Source organism: the organism of the source record quoted next, unplaced genomic scaffold, assembly GCF_019419815.1.
Source record: "Pyrus x bretschneideri cultivar Hongxiangsu unplaced genomic scaffold, Pyrus_bretschneideri_v1 Contig85, whole genome shotgun sequence".
Classification (NCBI taxonomy): Eukaryota; Viridiplantae; Streptophyta; class Magnoliopsida; order Rosales; family Rosaceae; genus Pyrus; species Pyrus x bretschneideri.
Genome location: NW_025999826.1, coordinates 1,528,986 through 1,552,238, shown reverse-complemented (window position 1 = coordinate 1,552,238; position 23,253 = coordinate 1,528,986). Strand labels below are relative to the sequence as shown.

Genomic DNA, 23,253 nt, shown 5'->3' with positions numbered 1-23,253 from the left:
ATGGACTAAGGCCTCATTTGACAGACCGTATAAAGGATCGGATAGGATTAATTATACGGACTCGGTCGTTTGGTGTTCACTCGTATTAAATAAGCGACGGATTAATTTATCCGGTCTGCTTATTTAACACGGTATACACCTGATTATTTAAACCAACCAAAAGGGTTGGAGTATTAGGGGTATTTATCATTAATAGTCAAAATTTAGCACACAAATTCATTAATATCAGTTTTTGTAAAACAATTCAAATATAGCTAAAAATTCACTTGAATAGAACCAACTACCCTCAAAATTAAAACTTAATTACACCTAAAACCAAAATGTGACATCCCACATCGCCCAAGGAAGTGATCCTTATATGTATATTCCTATCTCTACCTAGCACGAGACCTTTTGGAAGCTCAATGGTTTTGGGTTCCGTAGGAACTTCGAAGTTAAGCGAGTAGCGCGCGAGAGCATTCCCAGAATGGGTGACCCATCGGGAAGTTCTCGTGTGAGTTCCCAAAAACAAAACCGTGAGGGCGTGGTTGGGGCCCAAAGAGGACAATATCGTGCTACAGTGGAGTCGGGGCCGGAAAGTGGTCTCGCCCGGGCCCACATCACCCAGGGGAGTGATCCTTATATGTATATTCTCATCTCTACCTAGCACAAGGCCTTTTGGGAGCTCATTGGCTTCGGGTTCCGTTGGAAATCCGAAGTTAAGCGAGTAGTGCACGGAGCACTCCCATGATGGGTGACCCACTGGGAAGTTCTCGTGTGAGTTCCTAGAAACAAAACTGTGAGGGCGTAGTCAGAGCCCAAAGCGGACAATATCGTGCTACGATGGAGTCAGGCCCGGGATGTGGTGGGGGCTCGGGCCAGGATGTGACAATTTGGTATCAGAGCCTAACCCTGGTCGCGTGTGTGCCGATGAGGACGTCGGGCCCCTAAGGGCGGTGGATTGTGACATCCCACATCGCCCAGGGGAGTGATCATTATATGTATATTCCCATCTTTACCTAGCACGAGGCCTTTTGGGAGCTCATTGGCTTCGAGTTCCGTTGGAACTCCGAAGTTAAGCGAGTAACGCGCGAGAGCATTCCCATAATGGCGGACCCACTGGGAAGTTCTTGTGTGAGTTCCTAGAAACAAAGCCGTGAGGGCGTAGTCGGGGCCCAAAGCGGACAATATCGTGCTACGGTGGAGTCGGGCCCGGGATGTGGTGGGGGCCCAGGCGAGGATGTGACACAAAACCTAATCAAGCATCCTTGTTCCCCAGTATCATTGCTGCCATATTGGGATCTAGAAGCAACAGCATCAATTTTCTTGGACTTTGGATTTGAATCGTCATATATATATGATTCTCCTCACAGAAGAAGCCAATCACCATAAAATCGATCTAAAATATTCTCATCTTCCAACGCACTTGTCTAGAGTGATTTGTTGCAAAGGCCTTCCTCCGCCTCCCTCCTTTTCTTTTTGCCTTTTACAGATTCATAAAAAATAATTACCTGCTGAATGCTCTTTAAAAAATATCAAGAAGTTATAATTCTAACAAAATTTTCTATGAAATATCAATTAATTATCACACAAGAATATTCAAAATTTGTAGTTATGCGAAATTTTTATCATGATCTTCGTTGTAGGCTTGTAAATTAAGAAATGAATTTGATAATTTGATTGACTTAGTTTCCATTAGAATAAATACCTCTTTATTAAATGTTTAATTTCATCATGCTCCTCTCTATCTTTTCAAATTCAAATTGAGATCTGAAAATAATTAAACCCTAAAATGAAAAAAGAACACAAAGAGAATCTCTTTGGCGTTTGTTTTCTATTTTGAGGGTAATTTGGTATTTTGATGTGAGGTTTTGGCTATAAATGATAGTTTATATAAAAGCTGACAATTTTAAATTTAAGATATAAATTTTGGCTATAAACATAAATTTTGGCTATAAATGATAATTTCTCGATTATTAGTCGGTTTTGCTCTTGCAGTCTCGCGAACTCGGCACTCTCTTGCTCACTTTTTCTCGGCGCCATCGTCCTCCTCGCGCCTTCTCTCACCATCGTTGCCCTCCCCATCGTCGTTATTCCTGTCACCTTCTCTCGACGTCGTTTTCTCTCACTAACTCTGCTCTCCTCGTTCTCGTCCTCGTCATCCTCTCCTCGCGGCCTTCCTTGTCGCCTACTCTCCATCTGGTAGTTGGAGATGCCCACAAATTCTTTCAACGGCCGTCTTAGTCACACCAACCACTGCACAAAGAAAGTTTCATTCTTGCTTCAAAACAATCGAATTCGAATTGGGTTTTTTTTCAATACTACAGTGGGTTTCTAATTTTAATTATTAGTTGTGATATTTAGGAGCAATGGTGGATGCATTGAGGGGCAAGGGGGGGTCAACTAACCCCCCGAACTTCGGTGAACGTCTATGGATACCTTAGGTGCTGACCCTCCGAACTTCGGTGAATGTCTATGGATACCTTAGGTGCTGCCCTTTTAAAGATTAAAGTTAGCTTCATACATGCCCTCTAACCCCCTACTCACTTCAGGCCTACCAAGACTCGGTGAATGTCTATGGATACCTTGGGTGCTACCCCTTGCATACATTAACAAGTGTGAAATATGCCTTTCCAAATGACTTTAGGCCTACTAAGACTCGATGAAACGGCAATATGCATGCTATTTCTATTATAAAAAAAATTTGCACACTGCACGCGCTATTCTTACTGATCCCCCTAATATTATTTCCTGAACCCACCACTGTTTAGAAGATCTAGTAATTTGGCTATTTGAATTTAAGTGGGATTTGGGTTTATCATTTTGCTACCGTGATTTGGTCTGGGTTTGTTAAATAGGCTTCTCTTGGTTGAGAATTGATGATAATTAGGAAAAATTTATCTGGGCAATTTTTTTTATTTTAAATTAGATTTTGCTCTTATTTGGGGCTTTTTTATTTGCTTTTTATTTTCAAGATTAGGATTTGAAATGTATTTGGGTTTTTAGATAAAGAACACAGTTATTAGTTCGATATAATACCAAACGTCTAATTAATTTAGTCAGTACTATCCGACTAAATTAATTAGTACCATTCTAGTTACCAAACGAGAGCTAAATTTGTTCAGTACCAAACGAGAGCTAAATTTGTTGGCAGTGCACTCAATTCTGTGTTTAAATCTCCTATCTTGATATTATTTATATAAAACTAAAAAATATATATTGACGTGACGTGTGAGACATATAATTAGATTGGACCAAATAGTTAAAAAAAAATATAACATCTTTATTTGATAAGGTCCTTCATATATGATTAAAGTGCATCAAAATCGTACATATTGTGGTCCCTCATCTAACCCATTTTTTGACCATATCTGCCTTTTATAATTACTCTTACGGATTTAATAAAGAGATAATGAATTTGAAAGGCAGGCTTGTGATGACCATCATGACAAATAGAGCCATGATATACACAGAGGGAGCTGCCATGGGCTGGAATTGCCGGCCATGATAAATAAAAGTATACCGTCGATCAATATAAACAAACAGCATACGAATGTAGGACAATTTTTCGAATGAGGATCTTTTTTTTGTGAGGTTTTCAAATATTTATAAATTGTGTTCGTTTATTGTACATCATACGATTATAAATTATTTTTAAATTATTTTATTTAAAATTGAATACAAATAATATTTACAAAAAACTGATTACATGATGTACGATGATCATAGTGATGTATAAATTCCCAAAATTCTCACAAAAAATCAAAAAATGATCCTCATTCCAATTTTTCCATGACGCCCCAACGAACGGCTAGATTTGAACACTGAGATTGCAAATTGCTTTTAATGAAATGTACGAAACAATAATTAAAGGGGCAGATCAATAACACTATTTTTTTACATAAATATTGGCACAAATTTTTTGGGCTCACGTATTGTATTTCAACAATCTGAATCGTTTATCTTTTAAAACGTCATTCATAGATCATTTTTGCAAAAAAATTAGAGAAATCCAAAACCGTTAGAACATTCATTTGTAGTGAAGAAAATAGACGAATATGTTTCTACAAAAAAATTCTAATTCCTTAATCCGACGGTTATATTAATTCAAATTTAGGGTAATTTTTAATAGACATGATCTTTAAGAGAATACCTAAAACATAGATGATTTCGATCGTTGGAATACATTATGAAATAGTTCCTAAAAAAAACATGTATCAAAAGTTGTGTTAAAAAAACGAATATGTACCAATAATCAAATAGTTAAAAGAATGGGAACTATTATCTGCATTACACAAATCTCATTCTACACTCCTTACTAGTGTATTTTTCATTTTAATTATAAAAAGTTTAAAGTGCTAATAACAATTTCTAAAAGAATTATGATTTCAGTGAATTTTTGTAAAGATGATCTATTAATGAATAACATAAAAAAGAGGGACTCCTGATATTCAATTGTAAGCCTACAAAGGAAGTAATCATTTATCACAATGGTAGAGAAGAGTGTTGTTCTTAGATTATGATGTGAGTTTGAATTTCGTTGACTCTCTAATCTAACATCTAATATAACAAATTTATCGGATAAAAAGCAAAAAAAATTGTAAGCCTACAAAGTGGGTTAGCACCATTAGTTCATTAACTAATTAGCACTTGAGCCATCAAGGGCAATTGTTTTTTAAATTAGTAAAATTTTATATACAACAATATATTTACACTTAATATATTTACACAGAAAATAAAATAATTTTGAACTCGTCATGTATTTATGAGATTTAAACATAAAATCTTTTACTTTAAAAGTAAAGAGAAATGCTACTAATCATAATGCTAAGTAACAAAATAAAATATAAATATTAGGACTAGAGTAACACTACGTAAAGTTAAGGATTACATGAATGAACCCAGAAAATTAACTACATCTTTACAGCATAAAAGTATGTTAAAGAGCATATAAATTAGAAACAACTAATAAGAAAAAAAAAATGGAAAGTAAGGTACCTTTGAATTACAATTGTTATAGATTAGATATCAAACATTTTGTTGAATATTTATATCCTGAAATTCTACAATATTACACAAATAATTACTCCTAATTTTGGTCTTTACCAAAAATAATTAAAATAATAATTAGCTAACTTATAGTAGTAGTCACGAGTAGTCAGTAACTCGGAAACTCAGCTGAGTCGTCTCAACTCGACTCGCTCCACTCAAAACCGCCCCACACCTATTAACATACAGATTCGATCATTCGACCAAAAGCAAATCAACATACAGATTTATCAGCCAACCCTCGAAGCAACGGCCGAGATTCGCTCAAATACTCGAGCTGATTCAGAGCATCAACGTGGCAGCGTCTCTGGAGATCTTCGATGCTCAAGAACCGGCCGGAGTTACCAGACTCGGACCGGGCCAGGACCCGAAGAACCTCTTCGAAAAACGACTCGTCGCACGGGATGGCCAAGGGGCCTTGGTTGGCGAAGCCGTACTCCTCTTCGGCCTGTACTAGAAGCTTCTGGAAGATGGGGTGGTTCAGGTACGTCGCGCGCACGACAAACCGCTTGCAGCTGCTGCCTACGCAGATCGCCACGTGTCCCGAGGGGACGTCGGACGGCGCAGGTGCGGCCGTGAGGCGCGCCTTCTTGTGCCAGCGCTGTAGCATTTGACGGATTCTGACAATGCGTCGGAGTTTGTTGCATTTGCTGATCGCCGGCGACATTTTCCCGGAAAGCGTGGAAAAGAGTGGGAAAGTGGGAGTTGTTAAGAAAGAGTGTTCCGGGGAGCGGTTTTGGGAATTTGCTGGTGGGAGGATTATATGGGATGTAAAGAAGTGAAATGCCCCTGGATTTGGAGATATTTACGAGATTGTGCTTGTTGTTTTGAGTTGTTGGCGAGGCCATGTGATGGGTAGAGAGGAATGTTGACATGATAACATGGGTTTGGTGGACCGATGTTGTTTCTTGAGGGATGCGCCATGCCCCCATTCAATTTGAGATTAGATATATGCTTGATTGGCTCCTGACAACAAACAAACAATGGATACGCTTGATTGGGGGACACTTGCCTACCCGAGTACGGCGGTACACCATTTTCAACATAGACGCGTGTTATTATTAGTAAATGTCATGAAATGTCAAATTATACTCTATTGTATTAATTACTTTGTTGGGTACCCTAATTTCATGTATAACAATAGAATAACATGACATTAACATTCAACATAAATATTAAAATTTACATTTTATGGTTATATAATTATAATAATCAAGCTGTAGTTAATAATACATAACGACGTTGTTATCACTGTGGTAAGGTTGGTTTTTATGTTGTGAATGACCCATTACCCTATCAATGTTGGTTATTATACTTGAACTTGATTACATTACACTCAACGTTATAATGGTCACCTTATTACATTATACAGGTAGGCTATTATTAGGGATGTCATGAAATAATTACACATCATTGTCAGTTATTTACCTTCATGTCTAATAGTGTTACAACATGCTGTATATTCAACATCTGAATTACAAGAAAGGTACGGTTACACTATAGTCCTTAACATTTACAATTACACTATAGTCATTAACATTTACAGTTACACTATAGTCGTATTACACTCTAATTAAGGTCATATAATAATAATAATGATAAAGTTATAGTTAATAACAAATAATGATGTTGTTATTACTGTAACAAGGTTGGTGCATACCTTGTGGACTCCTTATTACACTGTCAAGATAAGTTATTATACGCCGATTCGATTGCATTACACTACCAACCATTTTTCTCTCTTAAACACTACCGCAGGCTAACCCATAGAAAAATATCAAAACGAATGTTATTGTGCTAATCTTAATAACTTTTTTTAATTATATTATTAATGTAAAATATTGTCACGGTGACATGTTCAGTGTAAGTAAGTCATCCTCGGTTGAATGGCTAAAATGAAAACGAACAAAGAATGATAAAGGTACTAGTAATGTGCAATAGGAAATGTAGGGAAAAAAATGAAGTAGGATTAGGGTAATTAGCTGAAATGATCAATTTTTGATATTTGGTGGTATAAATGATCAATTTTTATCATCTCATCATTATATCATCCTAGTGTGATCATTATGTTATCGTTATATAATCGATATTGCAAGAAACTTATTGTTTTCGCAAGCAAATGTTATAAACTAATCATTCCAGCTAATTGTCTAATAAAATAAGACTGTTTTGGGCGTACTTGGAGTATGTCATGGGCTTGTTGAGTGACCAACTAGCAACTATATGCAACTGGATTCTCTCTAGTAAGCGCCAAAAAATGAAAAGGCATTTTGCCAAGTTTGGTAATGTCTTCCAACTAACAGATGCAATGTGTATAGTAAAGTTAAATACAGTATTTTATTGGGTATAGATTCAAGTAACATGAAGGTGTCTGTGAAAAATTCCAATTAAAATTGGACCAAAGAGAGTGATATTTTATGTTTGATACAATTCTATTCGCTTTAAATCGAAAATCGAATGATGCGTAAATGTACGTATATGGTTTATATAATTGTTAAGAATGATCCCACATTAATGGGAAGAGGGATCTTGCATGTATTTATAAGAAGGGATCTGTCATGGTACCAGAGCAGGTTGTCCCGCGTGTGAAGCAAAAGGGCCACACGTGCTCCATACCACTCCGTTGTGTTGTTCACATGTTATGCTTGAAAATTCGTCACAAATGACGGGACGTGTTGAAAATGAATTCCATATTTATGGGAGGAGAGACATTGCATAGGCTTATAAGTAAGTTGGGCTATTCCTCATATTTCCAAATGGTTTTATGATAAAATCCCAACTTTCTTCAATAATTTAATGAATAGAATTCTATCAATACATTTAAATTATTCATGGTTAGATAATTTCAAGTGCTGATAGGAATAAAGAAGTATAAAACAACCAAGTTAAATTTAATTGAATTGTATTTCGTGGGAATCCTTATGAATTTCCTATATAGATAACTACTAAACCAAGATGGCTTTTTTGAGTAAAGCTTTTGTAGCAATAGTTTTTAAACTTTACCATGTGTCGTATTAATATTGGCCATTTTCATTAACACTGTTTATTTTTTCTATTAAATATAAGGATATATTAGAAACTTCATCCACATCGTTAAAAACAAAATTTTTAAAAAATGCGAAAATAAGAAAACGACGAAGAAAGAGAAAACTAAAAATATTAGATTATTTTCCCGTGAGAGAAAATTGAATGCATAGAAATTTTCTCTTCGGCAGTGAAATATGTGATTAGTTAGTTATCCAACCACAATTCAATCTCCTATTGACTTTGAAATTGCGTCACATAGTATTAAAAGTTACTAAAGTCCAACCATTTTCATCCATCATTTTGTTTTTGTAGTTTAAATATATTTTGTTTTAAGTTTTAGTTATTAATTTATAAACTTTTATTTGTTTTTAGCTTCTTCTAGGGTTTTTGAGAAAATTATAGCAATGGTTCCTCAACTTTAACCCAATTAGAGCAATGATCCTTGAAATAAAAATCCATGACCATTGGTCCTTTAACTCATTATCAAAATGTTTAGTTATAGTCTTTTTCGTCAACTCTGTTAAAACTTCAGTCAAAATAAATCACGTGCCATGCACATGAGGTCAGAATTAAGGGACAAATATGGAAACTAAATGAAAAAATGGTAGAAATGGTCCCTCAACTTTAATCCAATTGGAGAAATGATCTCTCAACTTTAACTCATTTAGAGCAATGGTCCCTCAATTTTAACTCAATTGTAGCAATGGTTCTTCCAACACAACTCGTTTTGACGGAAGTGCTAATGGAGTTGACGAAAATGATCATAACTGCACATTTTGAGGAGTTAAGGGATCATTGGTCATGTATTTTTAGTTGAATGACCATTTCTCCAATTAGGTTAAAGTGAGAGACCATTGCTACAATTTCTTTATTTTTTATGACTAATGGTGCAACATTTTGTCAAATTTGATGACTGGAAAACTAATATGTAAGTTCAAAAACTAAAATGAAATAGGGATACAATTCAAAAACCATTGCTACGATTAAACCTTGAGTAATAATAATTCATTAATTAACATTCGAGGACCATAAATGAAATCGTCATGTAATTCAGAAAATAGTCTAAAAATACCTTAAACAGATAAACCACATGTGAGAATTCCTGATCAAGGAAAAAGAAACTCACATACTTACGAATTACAATAATTGTCATAAATACGAACCTTGAGTCATGGGCATCCAACCAAAATGAATGATCACGACCCCTAAGCATTGTTCTAAAAACTCTCGCCTAGTGCTAGCCGACGTTAGGCAACCGGCCACCACATTAATTAATCTCTAAGCGTTTGAAAAATAATAAAGGACGCCTAGACTTGCCTAGGTTCCCACCTAGCTTGCCTAGAACCCCCTAAGTCGCGATTCTCACTTAGACAACAATTAGATAACTTTCATTTTGCCTTTTATTTTTTCAAAAAATTGTAAGAGACTTGTTGAATACTTGGATGAACACTCATTATATGCTTGTTTCCCATGTTTTCAATATGTTCCAATACTTTATAATCTATACGTCATTCTTTTTTGCAATTTATGCATCCTCATACAATTATGTAGGACCATGATTTTCCAAGGCTGGAGTAAGGCGGATTGGAATATAGTTACATTAGAAGTCCGGTCATAGACTTAACGTCTCCGAGTAGAGTCGGATTATCGGAGTAGTAGTGTCACCATCATCCTGTTCCAAAACAGTGGAGGAAGTTTGAGCGACTTTGGTGAGAATGGCCATCATCCTCTATATGGCTTGAAGTTCCTACAATCTAGGAATTGGCATGCACCATAAGTAATCACACTACTAAAGATGATGCAATCTATTACTAAATATCCTCTAGGATTCTCTCTGCTTAGCACAAGGATTATATCCTAAAAAGGTCTCTCTCATGACTAGTATTCTATCCTAAAAAGGTCTATCTCCTGACTGTTATATATACACCCATCTAGGGTTCGTCTCTGGTTGCACAATCATCACATTCTAATTCTCTTGCCGGCTTGAGTCTTATGGTTCCTTACTAATTTGACTGTCAAAAATCCTTTGGTTGACACCCTCGACGATCGAAGGCTTGCTCATGGTTGTTTGTTATTTTATATGTTACTTAGATTTGTGCCCCCATCATCCACGAAGGTGTGCGAATTGGGTTCCAACAAATTATGTTGTGCAATACACTTATGAAAGACCACAACCAACCAATTGTTATGAGGTTTTCCCATTTATCTGTATTTTTCAACATAAAAGTTGTGGGTTATTTGCAAAATTGACGGTCAATGTGTTTTTCAAATATGTGCTTCAAATGACTTCTAAACTTTGTGAAGTAAAATGCAGTTAATTCAACTATATATTTACAAGATAGAGCATGTTATGCATCCGTCTTATGTTTACGGTAAAATTTTAAGTTCAAATTTAACGAACAAGTGTTTGTCACAAGTTAAATAACCATAACAAAAAATGAAAGTGCATTCTGTTGTCAATCACAATGGTTTGTATTTTTTAATAACCGACTGCAATTTATAAGCTTGACAATTTGTTTGTTTTGTATCCTCCTACCCATGTTTTTGTAATCATATATCCGATTATATATTCTCACTGTCGAGGTAATAGAAAACGTTTATGATATCATTAATGAAGTGCATTCTAATCATTTTCAAGTGAAAAATAAAATCCTTCTTGATAAATGTGCATACGATTTTATGCTGGGAAATACCATGTGCTTCCAGTAAGCCTCATGAAATAAAACGACAAAATAATATGATAACAGACCGATTAATTAATTGATCATAAGTTAAATTATTCAAGTTAGTTTTGGCAACTTATTAGGAGGAGCATGGCATCTTAACTTTTTGTTTTTTGGCTTATTATATTTGATAATGATTCGATTAGAAAGTTAACTGTTTGTGTTTGCAGTTAAATGGACCACATGGCATCAAAATTTTATATGCACATACTTAAGTATAGCATAAGTAGGAATTAAGTTATAGCTAATATTCATTTCACCACACATTCATTTTTACAATATTCATATGTTCTTTCTCGTATACCCGCTCTTTGCACTCAAATTTATATTTTCTTTCTCGTCGATTAGCGTAATTTAGATTAATATCACCTAGTACAAAAGAATTGAAAAATTCAAGCTAACGATAATTTTACCTAATGATTTATTCATCTTTATTTTGTTAAAGGAAGTTCAGATTCAAATTTCATAGAAGACAATATTGTTGTGTTTTAAAATACAATATATTTACACCAAAGTGGAAGGAAATAACTTGGTTTTGAACTTACTATACACAAAATTCAAACCTATGACCTCTCATTTACAAGTGAAGACACTTTTAAGGAAAATGATTACCATTAAACCGTACTATTGAAAAGAAAAAAAAACTAAAAAAAACAAAATGAAAAAATGATTTGATGCCTCACACCTAATAAACAACAGATTGAGACATTATGTGGCTCTAAGCAACCCTAAATGAGTGCTTGAACTTTAGTCACAAGAAACTTTGGAAATGCTTAATTTTACTGGTGTGGCTTAGTGCTTAAGTCCACAAATATATTAATAAAGCATGAAATGGACAAATATATATTTTTTTTGTAGCGTTTTTTGTTTTTTCCTAACCCCATGATCTCTTGTCGACCAGTATCTTTTTAACACAGTAATATTGATTAAAATAGTAAATCACTGAAGATTTAGGGAATATATGATGGGAAGGGACCAATTTGCGGGGTGATTAGCTGGGCTATTATGGAGTCAAAGGATGTTTATGAAAGTCCAACTTCCATCTTTATGTAATAAAAATTAAAAAAATTAAAATTACAATGGAAATTGCTATTCAAACCTGAAACTTTCGTCTCAGCCTTAAAAAACATATTAAAACCTATTTATGTGGAGAGTTATCAGATACAGGTACATTGTTACTGTAGCACCTCGTTTGACAGAATGTTACGAAAAGAGAAATTTGCACAAATTGTAGTTGATTAGCACTAAATTTTACAGCAACAATATATCTGTGTCATATATGTTTTTTTCCGACACAAATAAAACCTCCGGTGTTTTATGTTGCAGGTGAACCGGAAAGTGCATCACCGACTCGGGTCCAGGCCCGGCTGAGGTAGGCTTCGGCCCATCCGAGATTTTTAACCTATAGCCCACAAGTACCTACAATAGCCCATCTAGACCAGCCCAGTTATCCTTAATCCATACCCTTCGGCCCAAAAAATAATCTTTTGCATCCCTTGTACACCTATGCTTGTCCGCTACTCGTAGTCATTCATTGGACTTCTTGTTGCTCGTGTAAGGTCATCTTTAGATTAATATATAGTTTTGTTTAGAATTATAGTTCTGTGAAAAATTATTTTTAAATTAATATTTTAAATTTATTACTTAATTTAATTAACCTATGTTTTTAATTTAGTCGTTAAATTTGAATCATTTATTTAACTAAGGAGTTGGGCCCCAAAAAATGGGTTAAGACTTTAGAGGAAGGCTACATTTGGCTAGCCTGATACCCTTTTAACCAAATAATGATCCAGTAGGCTACATAGAATTATAGTTCAACCATCGGTTGGAGATAAATTTTTAGGCAAATGATGTCTTTTTTTTGGTTTTTAGACTTTAGCCATGGGAGATGGCATAAGTTCCTTTTCTTTTTCTGCTATTTTTCTTCTTCATTTGTTCTTTCCTGCTTCCTTATTTTCTTTCTTCTTCTGGTCCAACCTCAAGAGTTGGACTTCTTCGTCGACATTTCTAATTTTTCTCCTCATCTTCCTCTACCATTTCCTAGTCTTTTTTAGACCAGACAATTTCTTACTACAATTTTCTAGTCTTTTTTAGACCAGACAATTTTTTGCACGATTCGTTAATATCATACTAAAATGACATAAAAATAGCGAATTTCAAGTCAATACGGATAACTAATTGGATCACTCGTTAATAAGCTCTTAACGAGTTTACGCATGGGTAACCATAAAGAAAAAAGTTAGTTTGATAGTTTTAAACTACTAAAAACCTATCTAGTTACTACAATGGCCATAGTATTTAATCTCTCATAAGTGAGATTAAAAATTTCAAAGCACATTAAAAATACAAAGCAATTTAAAAATACCAAAGCACATTAAAAAATCATATTAATTTATTTACAAGTGTGAAAAATGTGAAAAAACATGCAAACGTTCGTGATCACATCCTTTGCGCTTTGAGGATGGCTATATAGTCATTTGAATTTTTAAACCCCTACAAACCCTCATGTTGTGTTTTTAGGGAGTTCAAAATAAATAAAAATTCATAATAATGAATGTATAAATTAAAAAATATGAAAGAATATAAAAACACTCGTGATTGATTCTCTACGTTTAGACAATGGTTACATTGTCTTTTAGATTTTTAAAATCCTCCAAACCCTCATGAATAATTTTTTTTGTTTGAGTGAAAAATTAATAAAAGTTCATAATAATTAATGTAGAAGTGTGAAAAATGTAAAAAAAAAAAAAAATATACAATCGCATGTAGTGGCAAACTTCACAACTTTCGTTCAAGGCTTAACTTTGAGATCCATAATCATAAACCCTTATTTATATTTAATCGTCGATTGTCATTTACGCTTTATTATTCTCACCGAATTTTATTTTTTAAAAATATAATCTTTTAACGAATGTAAAAAAAATAACAATTCGGATGGTTAATATCAAGTTCCGATGTTCACCGTTAAAACAATAGATATTTAGGGACGTTTTGATATAAATGCCTCTGTAGACATCAAAATTTCGGTGAAATGAATGTTGACCAATAATTAAAATTTCAACGCTCACATGTCACATAAATTTTACATATAGCGTGTGACTCAACGAAAAATCGAAATAAATTGGAAATGTCATCAAATAGGACACGTGTCAATACCTAGCAGAAATGATTTATTTCATCTGATTATTTAAATCCAAAAATCAAGTTTTGGAATTCTATAAATAGGAAGCCAAGGCATTCATTTTGGGAAAAAGAAAGAAAAAAAGAAAGTGGGAAAGGAAGAGAAATTTACATTACACCAAAACCTTCAAGCCTTGAAACTCTAAAGCTCTCAAGCAAATCCCGAAGGATCAAGAAAGCACTCTTCGTTCTTCGTCAAATCCTCCTTCAAGATCAAGCCCCAACGGCCCTTGAAGAACTTCCACCAACTCAAGATCAAGCCCCGACGGCCCCTTGAAGAAAGTGTTCATCGTTCATCATCCGTTCATCCTAAGATCAAGCCCCAACGGCCCTTTGGATCAACAACTTCAACAAATCCACACATCCAATCGTTCTTCAAGATTAAGCCCAAAAGCCCTTGAAGATCTGCTCATCCATCAACCTTCAAGATCAAGCCCCAACGGCCCTTGAAGAACTCCCACCAACTCAAGATCAAGCCCCGACAGCCCCTTGAAGAAAGTGTTCATCATTCATCATCCGTTCATCCTAAGATCAAGCCCCAACGGCCCTTTGGATCAACAACCTCAACAAACTCATACACCCATTCTTCAAGATCAAGCCCAACGCCCCTTGAAGATCCATTCATCAACTGTTCATCCTTAGATCAAGCCCCGAAGGCCCTTTGGATCAACAACTCATCCACAAACCTACACCCTACGAAGATAGAATCAGAGGATCAAATTACAAAGAGATTGTAACCCCAAAATCATTAATACAAAAATATATTTTGTACACGTATTCTTGTCTCCTGTTTCAGGAATTTTTCGTGTTTACAAATTTGGCACGCCCAGTGGGACATCTCTACCTCTCATCTCTATCCTCAAATCATCGAAAAACGTAAATGGCATCAAGAAAGGATCAAGCTGTTCCTGCAATCAAAGCAAAGAACAAGAACATCATCGCCGCAAGTGGTGATATTTCAGGCATCATAACCTGAAGTAAGGCAAGAGATCTTTTTGCCGCGGCTTTCGCCCCTGCATTAACTCTGTCAAAGGAACAAGAGCACCTGAGGCACGAGACTGTGATCACCCTAGCCTCGCTAAAGGCATCAAAAGGGGAGAGCCCGAGGAAATACTCAGAGTCCCTACTCTCCGACGCTGAATCGAGCGGCAGTACAACCATGCAAGTCATGACCACTAGAGCAACTTCAATCGAGGAGTAGCTAGCTCAAATGAATGAAGCAATCGCAAAGCTCACACGGACTGTGGAAGAGAAGGACTTGCAGATTGCCGCACTTGTCAACCAACTAGATGCGCTGCCCGACGTGAAAGTCGACCCAAATATTAGCCTATTAGAGAAAGAAGTCAACGCAGAAGAGGAGCCACCAGCGGAGAAAGTTGAAGAGAAGCCAAAGCTAGACCAAGCAATAGCATCCATGGGATCTCTCTCTATCCAGCAGTTACAGGAGATGATCGCAAGCACTATCAAGACACAGTACGAAGGAAGCTCGCATGACTCCGTACTGTACTCAAAGCCTTACTCCAAGAAGATTGATGCTTTGAAGATGCCAAGGGGTTATTAGCCCCCAAAATTTATGCAGTTCGATGGAAAAGGCAACCCGAAGCAACATGTCGCCCATTTCATTGAAACTTGCAACAATGCTGGGACAGATGGAGACTACCTCGTCAAACAGTTCGTGCGTTCGCTGAAAAGTAACGCTTTTGACTGGTACACTGACCTCGAACCTGAGTCTATCAACAGTTGGGACCAGCTAGAAAGGGAATTCCTCAACCGTTTCTACAACACTCATCGTACTGAAAGCATGCTAGAGCTGACCAGTACGAAACAGTGGAAAGATGAACTAGTCGTCGACTACATAAATAAATGGCGTTCTTTAAGTCTGGATTGCAAAGATCGGCTTTCTGAAACTTCTGCCATTGAGATGTGCGTTCAAGGCATGCAGTAGGGACTACACTACATCCTTCAAGGCATCAAACCACGAACATTTGAGGAGTTAGCCACCCGCGCCCATGATATGGAGTTAAGCATCACCCGTCATGGGAAGAAAGAACAGATCTCCGTTTTCTGACCCAAAGTTGACGAGATCTCCCTCCTCTCCGTCAACTCCTCCTCCTTCAATCTGGATACTTATGGGTATATGGTTGCGTTTGCAGGGCGAAACTATGCTGCAAGGTCCCTTCCTACTTTTGTTGCTAATGGTACCTACACTGTCACCAGCTTTACCATTGTGCTTGAGTTCAACAAGGGCAGGCTGCAGAACTTGTACTGGAAAAAGGATGGGTGCTCTAAATGTTCAGTGAGCTCTGACTTTGTTTGCCTCAACAATCAGCACTGCGCCTTCAAGACCTCGAGCTGCAAAAACCATGGCGGCTCTGTGGATTGTAGCCTCGGAATCCAGTTGGCATTTTCCGGCACAGACAAGCACCTTTCGGTTCTTAACTCATGGTATGAAGTGGCAAACCTCAGGCAGTACTCGCTCTATGGTATTTATTCGAAATTAAAGACTCCCTCAGTAGCCAGTACAACAAGATTTTCTAATTTAAACGGTTTCTGCCATTAGTCTTGTAATTTTCCTACTGCCCGTACTCATTAGGTTTCCTCATCTGTTTCGTTGCGTTTAAGGCAAATAGTGTTGTAAATTAACTAACTTTGAGGATCTGTTTGTGATTACTGAAAAGGAGATCGATCTTCCGCCAAAACTGTCTAAGCCAAGCTCGACTCCAACGAGCTCCGACCCACCAAACAGAGAGGAAGGTTTGGGTTGTCTACGACTACATGCTTCTCTTCTAATGGCAGAGAGCCTGATTCCGTTGAGGGTCATCGGAGTCGACACATCAAGGTCCCAAAAGTTGCCGTCCCTCTACCCATATTTTTCTTCACCTCCGCCGGCTTTGCTGTTGCGGCATCGTCCGATTCATTATCATCATCACTTGCGAGACCCGGGGAGTTGGGTGTCTTGAGAAATTCTTTTCGATTTTATCCTTGCTATCTCTACCGCAACGGATGAGCTTGAAAGGTGAGAAATAGACGCATACTACGGTGATAGTTGCTATTGGGGTGAAAAAGCAGAGAACGCAGAGAGGCTTCAATGGTGGAGGAGCAAATGGAGACCAAGCTCCAACAGCAGCTTGTTGGCTGCCCGTCAACGCATCCACCGATCGCAACAACAACCATCCTTGCTGTCTTTGCCGCAAAGGCTTCGCTCAGCGCCGAAGTTAAGAAGTCGTCCGCAGTGTAGAAGAAGCTGCTGAGGAGCTGGAACGTGTCTGAGGCCATCTTGTCGCTCAAGAACTCGCTGAATCTCGACTCGACGAGTGGCTCAGCTACGGCGTCATTGGATGGGCATTCTACAACGTTGATTCAAGAGGTGTCTGAACAGAAGCCTTAAGGTCACTAAGTCTGGTGCGAAGAAAAGGGAATCTCTGGTCGGAGGGAGGAACTTCCTTATAGGAGCATTTTTATGCGACTTAATTGGCTTGTTCTCATGCATTTATGTTGTTTTTCCTTAGTTAGTTTAGTGTTTAAAGTCATTTTCGTGCAATTTCAGGTTTTAGTGTCAAAGTATGCAAAAAGAAGCAATTTGGAGTATTCTAGAGCATTTTTGGGCCAAGATTGGATAGTGCAAGCATGGAGGCATGAGGATGGACGAATTTGAAGGCTTGAATTCAGTTAGGGAGCTGCAAGGGGGCCTAAAAACCTTATTTCTAGAAGGCTTTATCTATTCACACATGGTGCCTAATTTCTGTATTGGAAGAACAAGCCGTCCTAGCTTGTCACTAGCCGTCCTACCTTGTCTCCTAGCCGTCCTAGCTTGTCACTAGCCATCCTACCTTGTCTCCTAGCTGTCCTAGCTTGTCACTAGCCATCCTACCTTGTCTCCTAGCCGTCCTAGCTTGTCTCCTAGCCGTCCTAGCTTGTCACTAGCCGTCCTACCTTGTCTCCTAGCCGTCCTACCTTGTCACTAGCCGTCCTACCTTGTCTCCTAGCCATCCTATCTTGTCTCCTACCTTGTCCAAGCCGTCCTACCTTGTCCAAGCTACACACATATATCCTTTAAGTGTTTCATGTATAGAATTTCTGGTACAAAACCTTTTGGTTTCAACTAAGTTCTAAACCTTTCCTAGCCCTATAAATAAGGGTTTGTAGCAAGGCACTAAGGGGATCACTCATTCACCCAATTTTCGTCCATTCATCTAGCCACACCACTCTACACATCCTAAAATCCTAGAAACACAATTCCAACCAAACACTACACCCTGCCGTGCCTATCCTCCATCCAATTCCATAATCCCTGATCCTAAAACACATCCCAACATCCCATCCACCTTTGTGCCGTAGCAAGGAGAAAGAAGGAAGGACTCTTGGATGCTCAAGCTTCGTCGTTGGTGCATTCTAGGTGTAATTCGTTTTATGATTTCAATGTTTAATTTATTTTCCTTTCATTTTGCTATGAACATGAGTGGCTAAAACCCTATTGGTTAGGGGTGATTTCGAAGCCATAACTATGTGTGCAAGTTGATTTGATAAATTCCAGTTATGAATTCTTGAATCGTGAATGCAATTGGCTTAACTGTGCGAGTAATAACGTATTTGTGTTTGTTAATTAGGGGTCAACACTTAATTGGCTTGCATGAATATGATGCTAGAATATAAGTTTGTTTCACATAATTGTCACACACTTATATTCACAAGTAGTGAAGGTTGCTAGTCACAATCGCGTTAAGTTCAATTCCTAGCATAAGTGTCATGATGTCATAGTCACAAGTGCTTTGTCAATGCTTATAGTTTTCATTGAACGTAATGATCTTTGATTGTATCTTTATTATGATGTCATGTAAGGAACTTTTGAAGAATGCTTTGGGTTGTCGTATGATGTCATCCAATTCAATAACACAAGGAAAACTTGAGAATTAACTAGTGATGTCACGGTTAATTTGGGGCATTGTCATTCATAATTCTATGAAGGAATAACTGGAAATCGAGTCATTTGCATACTTGTCATGTGTGGAGAAAGAACCCCTAACTAGTCCATCATCCATTAAAAACCCCAAAAACGTTTCAAAATCAGTTTTACTTTGCAATCTGTTTTCTCAACTTTAACTTCGTCCAAATCAAATCCCCCTTTACTTTGAAGTCTCAATTTAGTTAGAAATTGTTTTGGTTCATGTTTTTAAGTGTTTTGAGTCAAGTTTTCAACCAATTTCGTCCAAATTAGTGTAGGTGCTCAAAACTGCCCAGAAAGTGGTTTTTAGGCAGTTTTGAGTCTTCTAGTTGCTGTTTTGAGTTTTTGTTTTGTTTTAGTGTTTTAACTTTGGTTTTTCATTCTTTGAGTCCAAATTAGTGTTTTTAACTTTGTTTTGGAGTTCTTAGGTCAGTTTTCAAGAGTTTAGCAATCCCTCCTAATCCCCGGTTTTGAACGATCCCTACTTACATACTTTGCTACAATTGTCAGAAGAGGGTTTAATTTGTGTGCTTAATATATTTCGCATCACTTCCCGATAGGGTCGCAGCACATCGCCTCTTTCTTCAACCTCAACAGTGTGGACTTTGCTACTTGCCTTGCACGGTGACGCTTCATCAAGACCCTGCCACGCTTGCCATGCACACTCTTCTTCTTCCTCTTCATTCGTTTTGGCCACCATGATCAAAATCGGACTTCAGTGACCGCTGTCAAACGACTAGCCGGCCGTGAAGATCGACACCTTACATTCTACCTCAAGCTCCAACTCACATCTGCTTGCCTCTGCTGCTGCCTTTGAATGTGATTGACAAAACCAAAGTTTGTCAACTCACACCCAAAGACCTCCTCCGTCTTTTCTCGGACTCGGCCTGGGTTTTCACCCACAAACTCAGCCTTGCAGATCACCATTTAAAAGAAAAAAAAATGATGAAATCTTGGTGGACAGCACCATGAAAAAAAAAAAAAAATAATAATAAAAAAAAAAAAAAATTATCAAGTCTTTCATGGTGGAAGACATAAAAAAAATTATAAAGAAAGATAATGGTGGAAACCATCAGCCCATTTTGAAAAGAAGAGTAAAAAATTAAAAAGAAAAAAAAAATATAATAAAAATAATGATGGTGCTTCTGGAACCATGTGCAAAAAGAAAAAAAAATATAATAAAAAGAAAGAAAAAACCAATGGTGGTGCTTCTGGCACCATCTGAAATATATATATATATATATATATATATATATATATATATATAAATGAATGGTGGATTAGCGACACCGAAAGCAAAGAAAAGAATAAAAAAATAATAATAAAATAAAATAAAAAGGAATGATGATGGACGGTGATGTATATGTTTTATCTGTATTTAGCACAATACACTGAATAAAATAAAGCATGTCCATTAATTTCCAAGAAATTACAAGTGCGTACAAAAAAAAAAAAAGATGGAGCTTTCACAAAGGTTGTTTACGTGAAGCCCCACTACTTGGCCAAACTCCAGGAGCGGGAGGCACCGAAGATAGATCATTCGAGGCCCCAATACTTGGTGGAACGCTAGATAACGCAGGAAAAATGTGCCTCTGGAAGAAAGACGCAAGCTTTTGACGGTCACTTTGAATTCGACCTTGAGATTCTTGCATCTTATCAAGCTTCCTCTTCATGCCTGTCGAATAATTATTTGCAAGCACGTGCAAACTTTTATTCTCGTGCTTAAGCTGTTTGATCTCTTGCTTGAGATTTTCCACCTCTGCCATCAATGATTCAACCTGACGGATCGAGCAAGTAGGCGTTGGCCCATGTTGGACACAGAGCCCGCACACTGAACACTGAGAGCTAGGGACTCTTGAACGGCCAACTCATCGGACCGTCCTGAAAGCAGCTGACTATCTTTAGGATTGAGGAGGTTCCGAGCTACTATCGTAGCTGTTGTTGCATCCGTCATCACAGAGTCTTCACCTGTAAGAGGGCCATTAGAAGATAAGAAAGACGGGCACCATACCTTACCCTGACGTGGCGTGACCGGATCACTGCTAAGACTCAAATCTAAGCAAATGTTAGATGGGTTAGATGGGTTAGCCATTTTTCAAGAAGTTAAAAGAGAAGGGTTGGATGGAGTAAAATCTCAACGGGCCGGAGACAATGTTCACGTATGGGCAATCTTCAAATGTGCATGTTAGAGGTAATCGATCATCTCTATAAAAGGAGAGGCGACACAATCACCGATTCAGAATTGAAGAGATACCACTCTTCAAAGCCGGATTTTCCTGTGTAAAGAACGGCCAACTCTTCAGACACAATCTCGGCTTTCCAGATAAAGCGTTCAACTTTGTCAAAAGATCTCTGACAAAGTTGAAGACGCGTAGAGGTCTCGCGGCTTTTCAGATAAAGCGTTCAACTTTGTCAAAAGATCTCTGACAAAGTTGAAGACGCGTGGAGGTTGCCGACAAGCGTGGGTGACAAAGCTGCAATCTCGGCTTTTCAGAAAACGCGTGCAACTTTGTCAAAAGATTTCTGACAAAGTTGAGAACGCGTGAATCTTACTGTTTCAATTACTCAACAGTTGTCGACAATGGTAAAGGAACAGTACCATCACTTGCTATTGGGAAATCCCTATATATGTCGACCTTCATCTTTTATGGCAAGGCAGACCTGCAAAAAAAAAAAAAAAAAAATGCCCAACTCTTCCTCACCTCTGAGGGCGCACTCCCAGCAAGCCTTCCGAAATACTCAATTTTCTTTTTCCTCAAAGAAGATACCAGATGCCTGGAGTACAGATAAGGCAGGAGGAAACGGTAGATCGAAGTATGTGGAGGCAAGCACAACAAATATATGTGCTGATTCATTCGCTGCTTCTTCAAAAGCAAAAGTATCTCATATCATCAAGGGCGAAAGCAAAGGTATCTCATATCATGCTTTTCCCTATCTTTTCCTTTGCCCTTGTTCTCACCTGCCAAGACAAGAACAGAGAAAGCAATATGTCGGAACCTCCACTCAAACTTGCGCTGCCACCAAGAAGTGATGGTCCATTCAAATGCAAGGTTTGCATTCCACTCCTGTATCAGAAGACAAATACTACAACAGAAGATGCCAAACCTGCATAAGGAAATACCACTTCTGCAAAGGGAGCAAGTAAGGCAAGTGAAAATGATACATCGAAGCATGTGGAGACAAACACAACAAATATATATGCTGATTCATTCGCTGCTTCTTCAAAAGCAAAGGTATCTCATATCATGCTTCCTCTATGTCATTTCCTTTGTCCTTGTTCTTACTCGCATGGCAAAGTGAAAAGAGCAATCAGCCGACACTTGGAGTCAGTCTTCCGATCTGGAACCGACTACCTAGAATCTATTCCCTGGTTGCTTACCTAGCGTTGCTCTCGAGTAGTCATCTTCAACGGTTGATACACTTCCAGAGAAGGGATCACATCTACTTGGAGAACAGCTAAGACGAGTGACAATGAAACATCAATCTTGTGGATCGTCACCAAACGCAACAACTGCATATGCTGAGTCATCCTCTAACCCTCTTCAATACGAATTGGAAAGATTGAACAAAGAAACAGGTCATCACCTCCACCTCGTGCTTGCCTGCCATGTGTCTGAATCCTGAAACCACTCATGGTCTTATTTCTAATTCAAGATCAAGCCTCGATGGCCCTTGAAGAACTCACAAGTCCGATTCAAAATCAAGTGTTCACCACCCTTGAATCAAATTCAACTCCAGATAAAAGGAGTAAGTTCAGACCTTCGGAGGAGACCAAAAGAATCCTCCAGCCCAGCTCAAGATCAAGCCTCGATGGCCCTTGAAGAAATTTCCAGCCCAATTCAAGATCAAGCCTCGACGGCCCTTGGGTTGACATCTACATTAAGGGACTTCAAAACGCATCTTCTACACGTGACAAGCACATGTTTACGACGCGCCTTGAAGTGGGGGCATTTGTAGACATCAAAATTTCGGTGAAATGAATGTTGACCAATAATTAAAATTTCAACGCTCACGTGTCACATAAATTTTACATATAGCGTGTGACTCAACGAAAAATCGAAATAAATTGGAAAGGTCATCAAATAGGACACGTGTCAATACCTGGCAGAAATGATTTATTTCATCTGATTATTTAAATCCAAAAACAAGTTTTGGAATTCTATAAATAGGAAGCCAAGACATTCATTTTGGGAAAAAGAAAGAAAAAAAAGAAAGAGGGAAAGGAAGAGAAATTTACATTACACCAAAACCTTCAAGCCTTGAAACTCTAAAGCTCTCAAGCAAATCCCGAAGGATCAAGAAAGCACTCTTCGTTCTTCGTCAAATCCTCCTTCAAGATCAAGCCCCAACGGC

At 37.7% G+C, this 23,253-nt stretch overlaps 1 protein-coding gene and 1 pseudogene across 1 annotated transcript; one reads left to right on the top strand and one right to left on the bottom strand.

Moving 5' to 3' along the window:
- Positions 1-4,974: 4,974 nt before the first annotated feature.
- LOC125473407 (indole-3-acetic acid-induced protein ARG7-like) lies at positions 4,975-5,695 on the bottom strand. Its single transcript, XM_048576156.1, has one exon. The coding sequence runs from the start codon at positions 5,693-5,695 to the stop codon at positions 5,243-5,245; it is 453 nt and encodes a 150-aa protein (XP_048432113.1). The 3' UTR covers positions 4,975-5,242.
- A 10,064-nt stretch (positions 5,696-15,759) lies between these two features.
- On the top strand, positions 15,760-16,496 carry LOC125473396 (annotated as a pseudogene).
- The last annotated feature ends 6,757 nt before the right edge of the window (positions 16,497-23,253 follow it).

Excerpts from the sequence above, each read along its gene's own strand:
- LOC125473407 (XM_048576156.1), bottom strand. The coding sequence starts at position 5,695 with ATGTCGCCGGCGATCAGCAAATGCAACAAACTCCGACGCATTGTCAGA.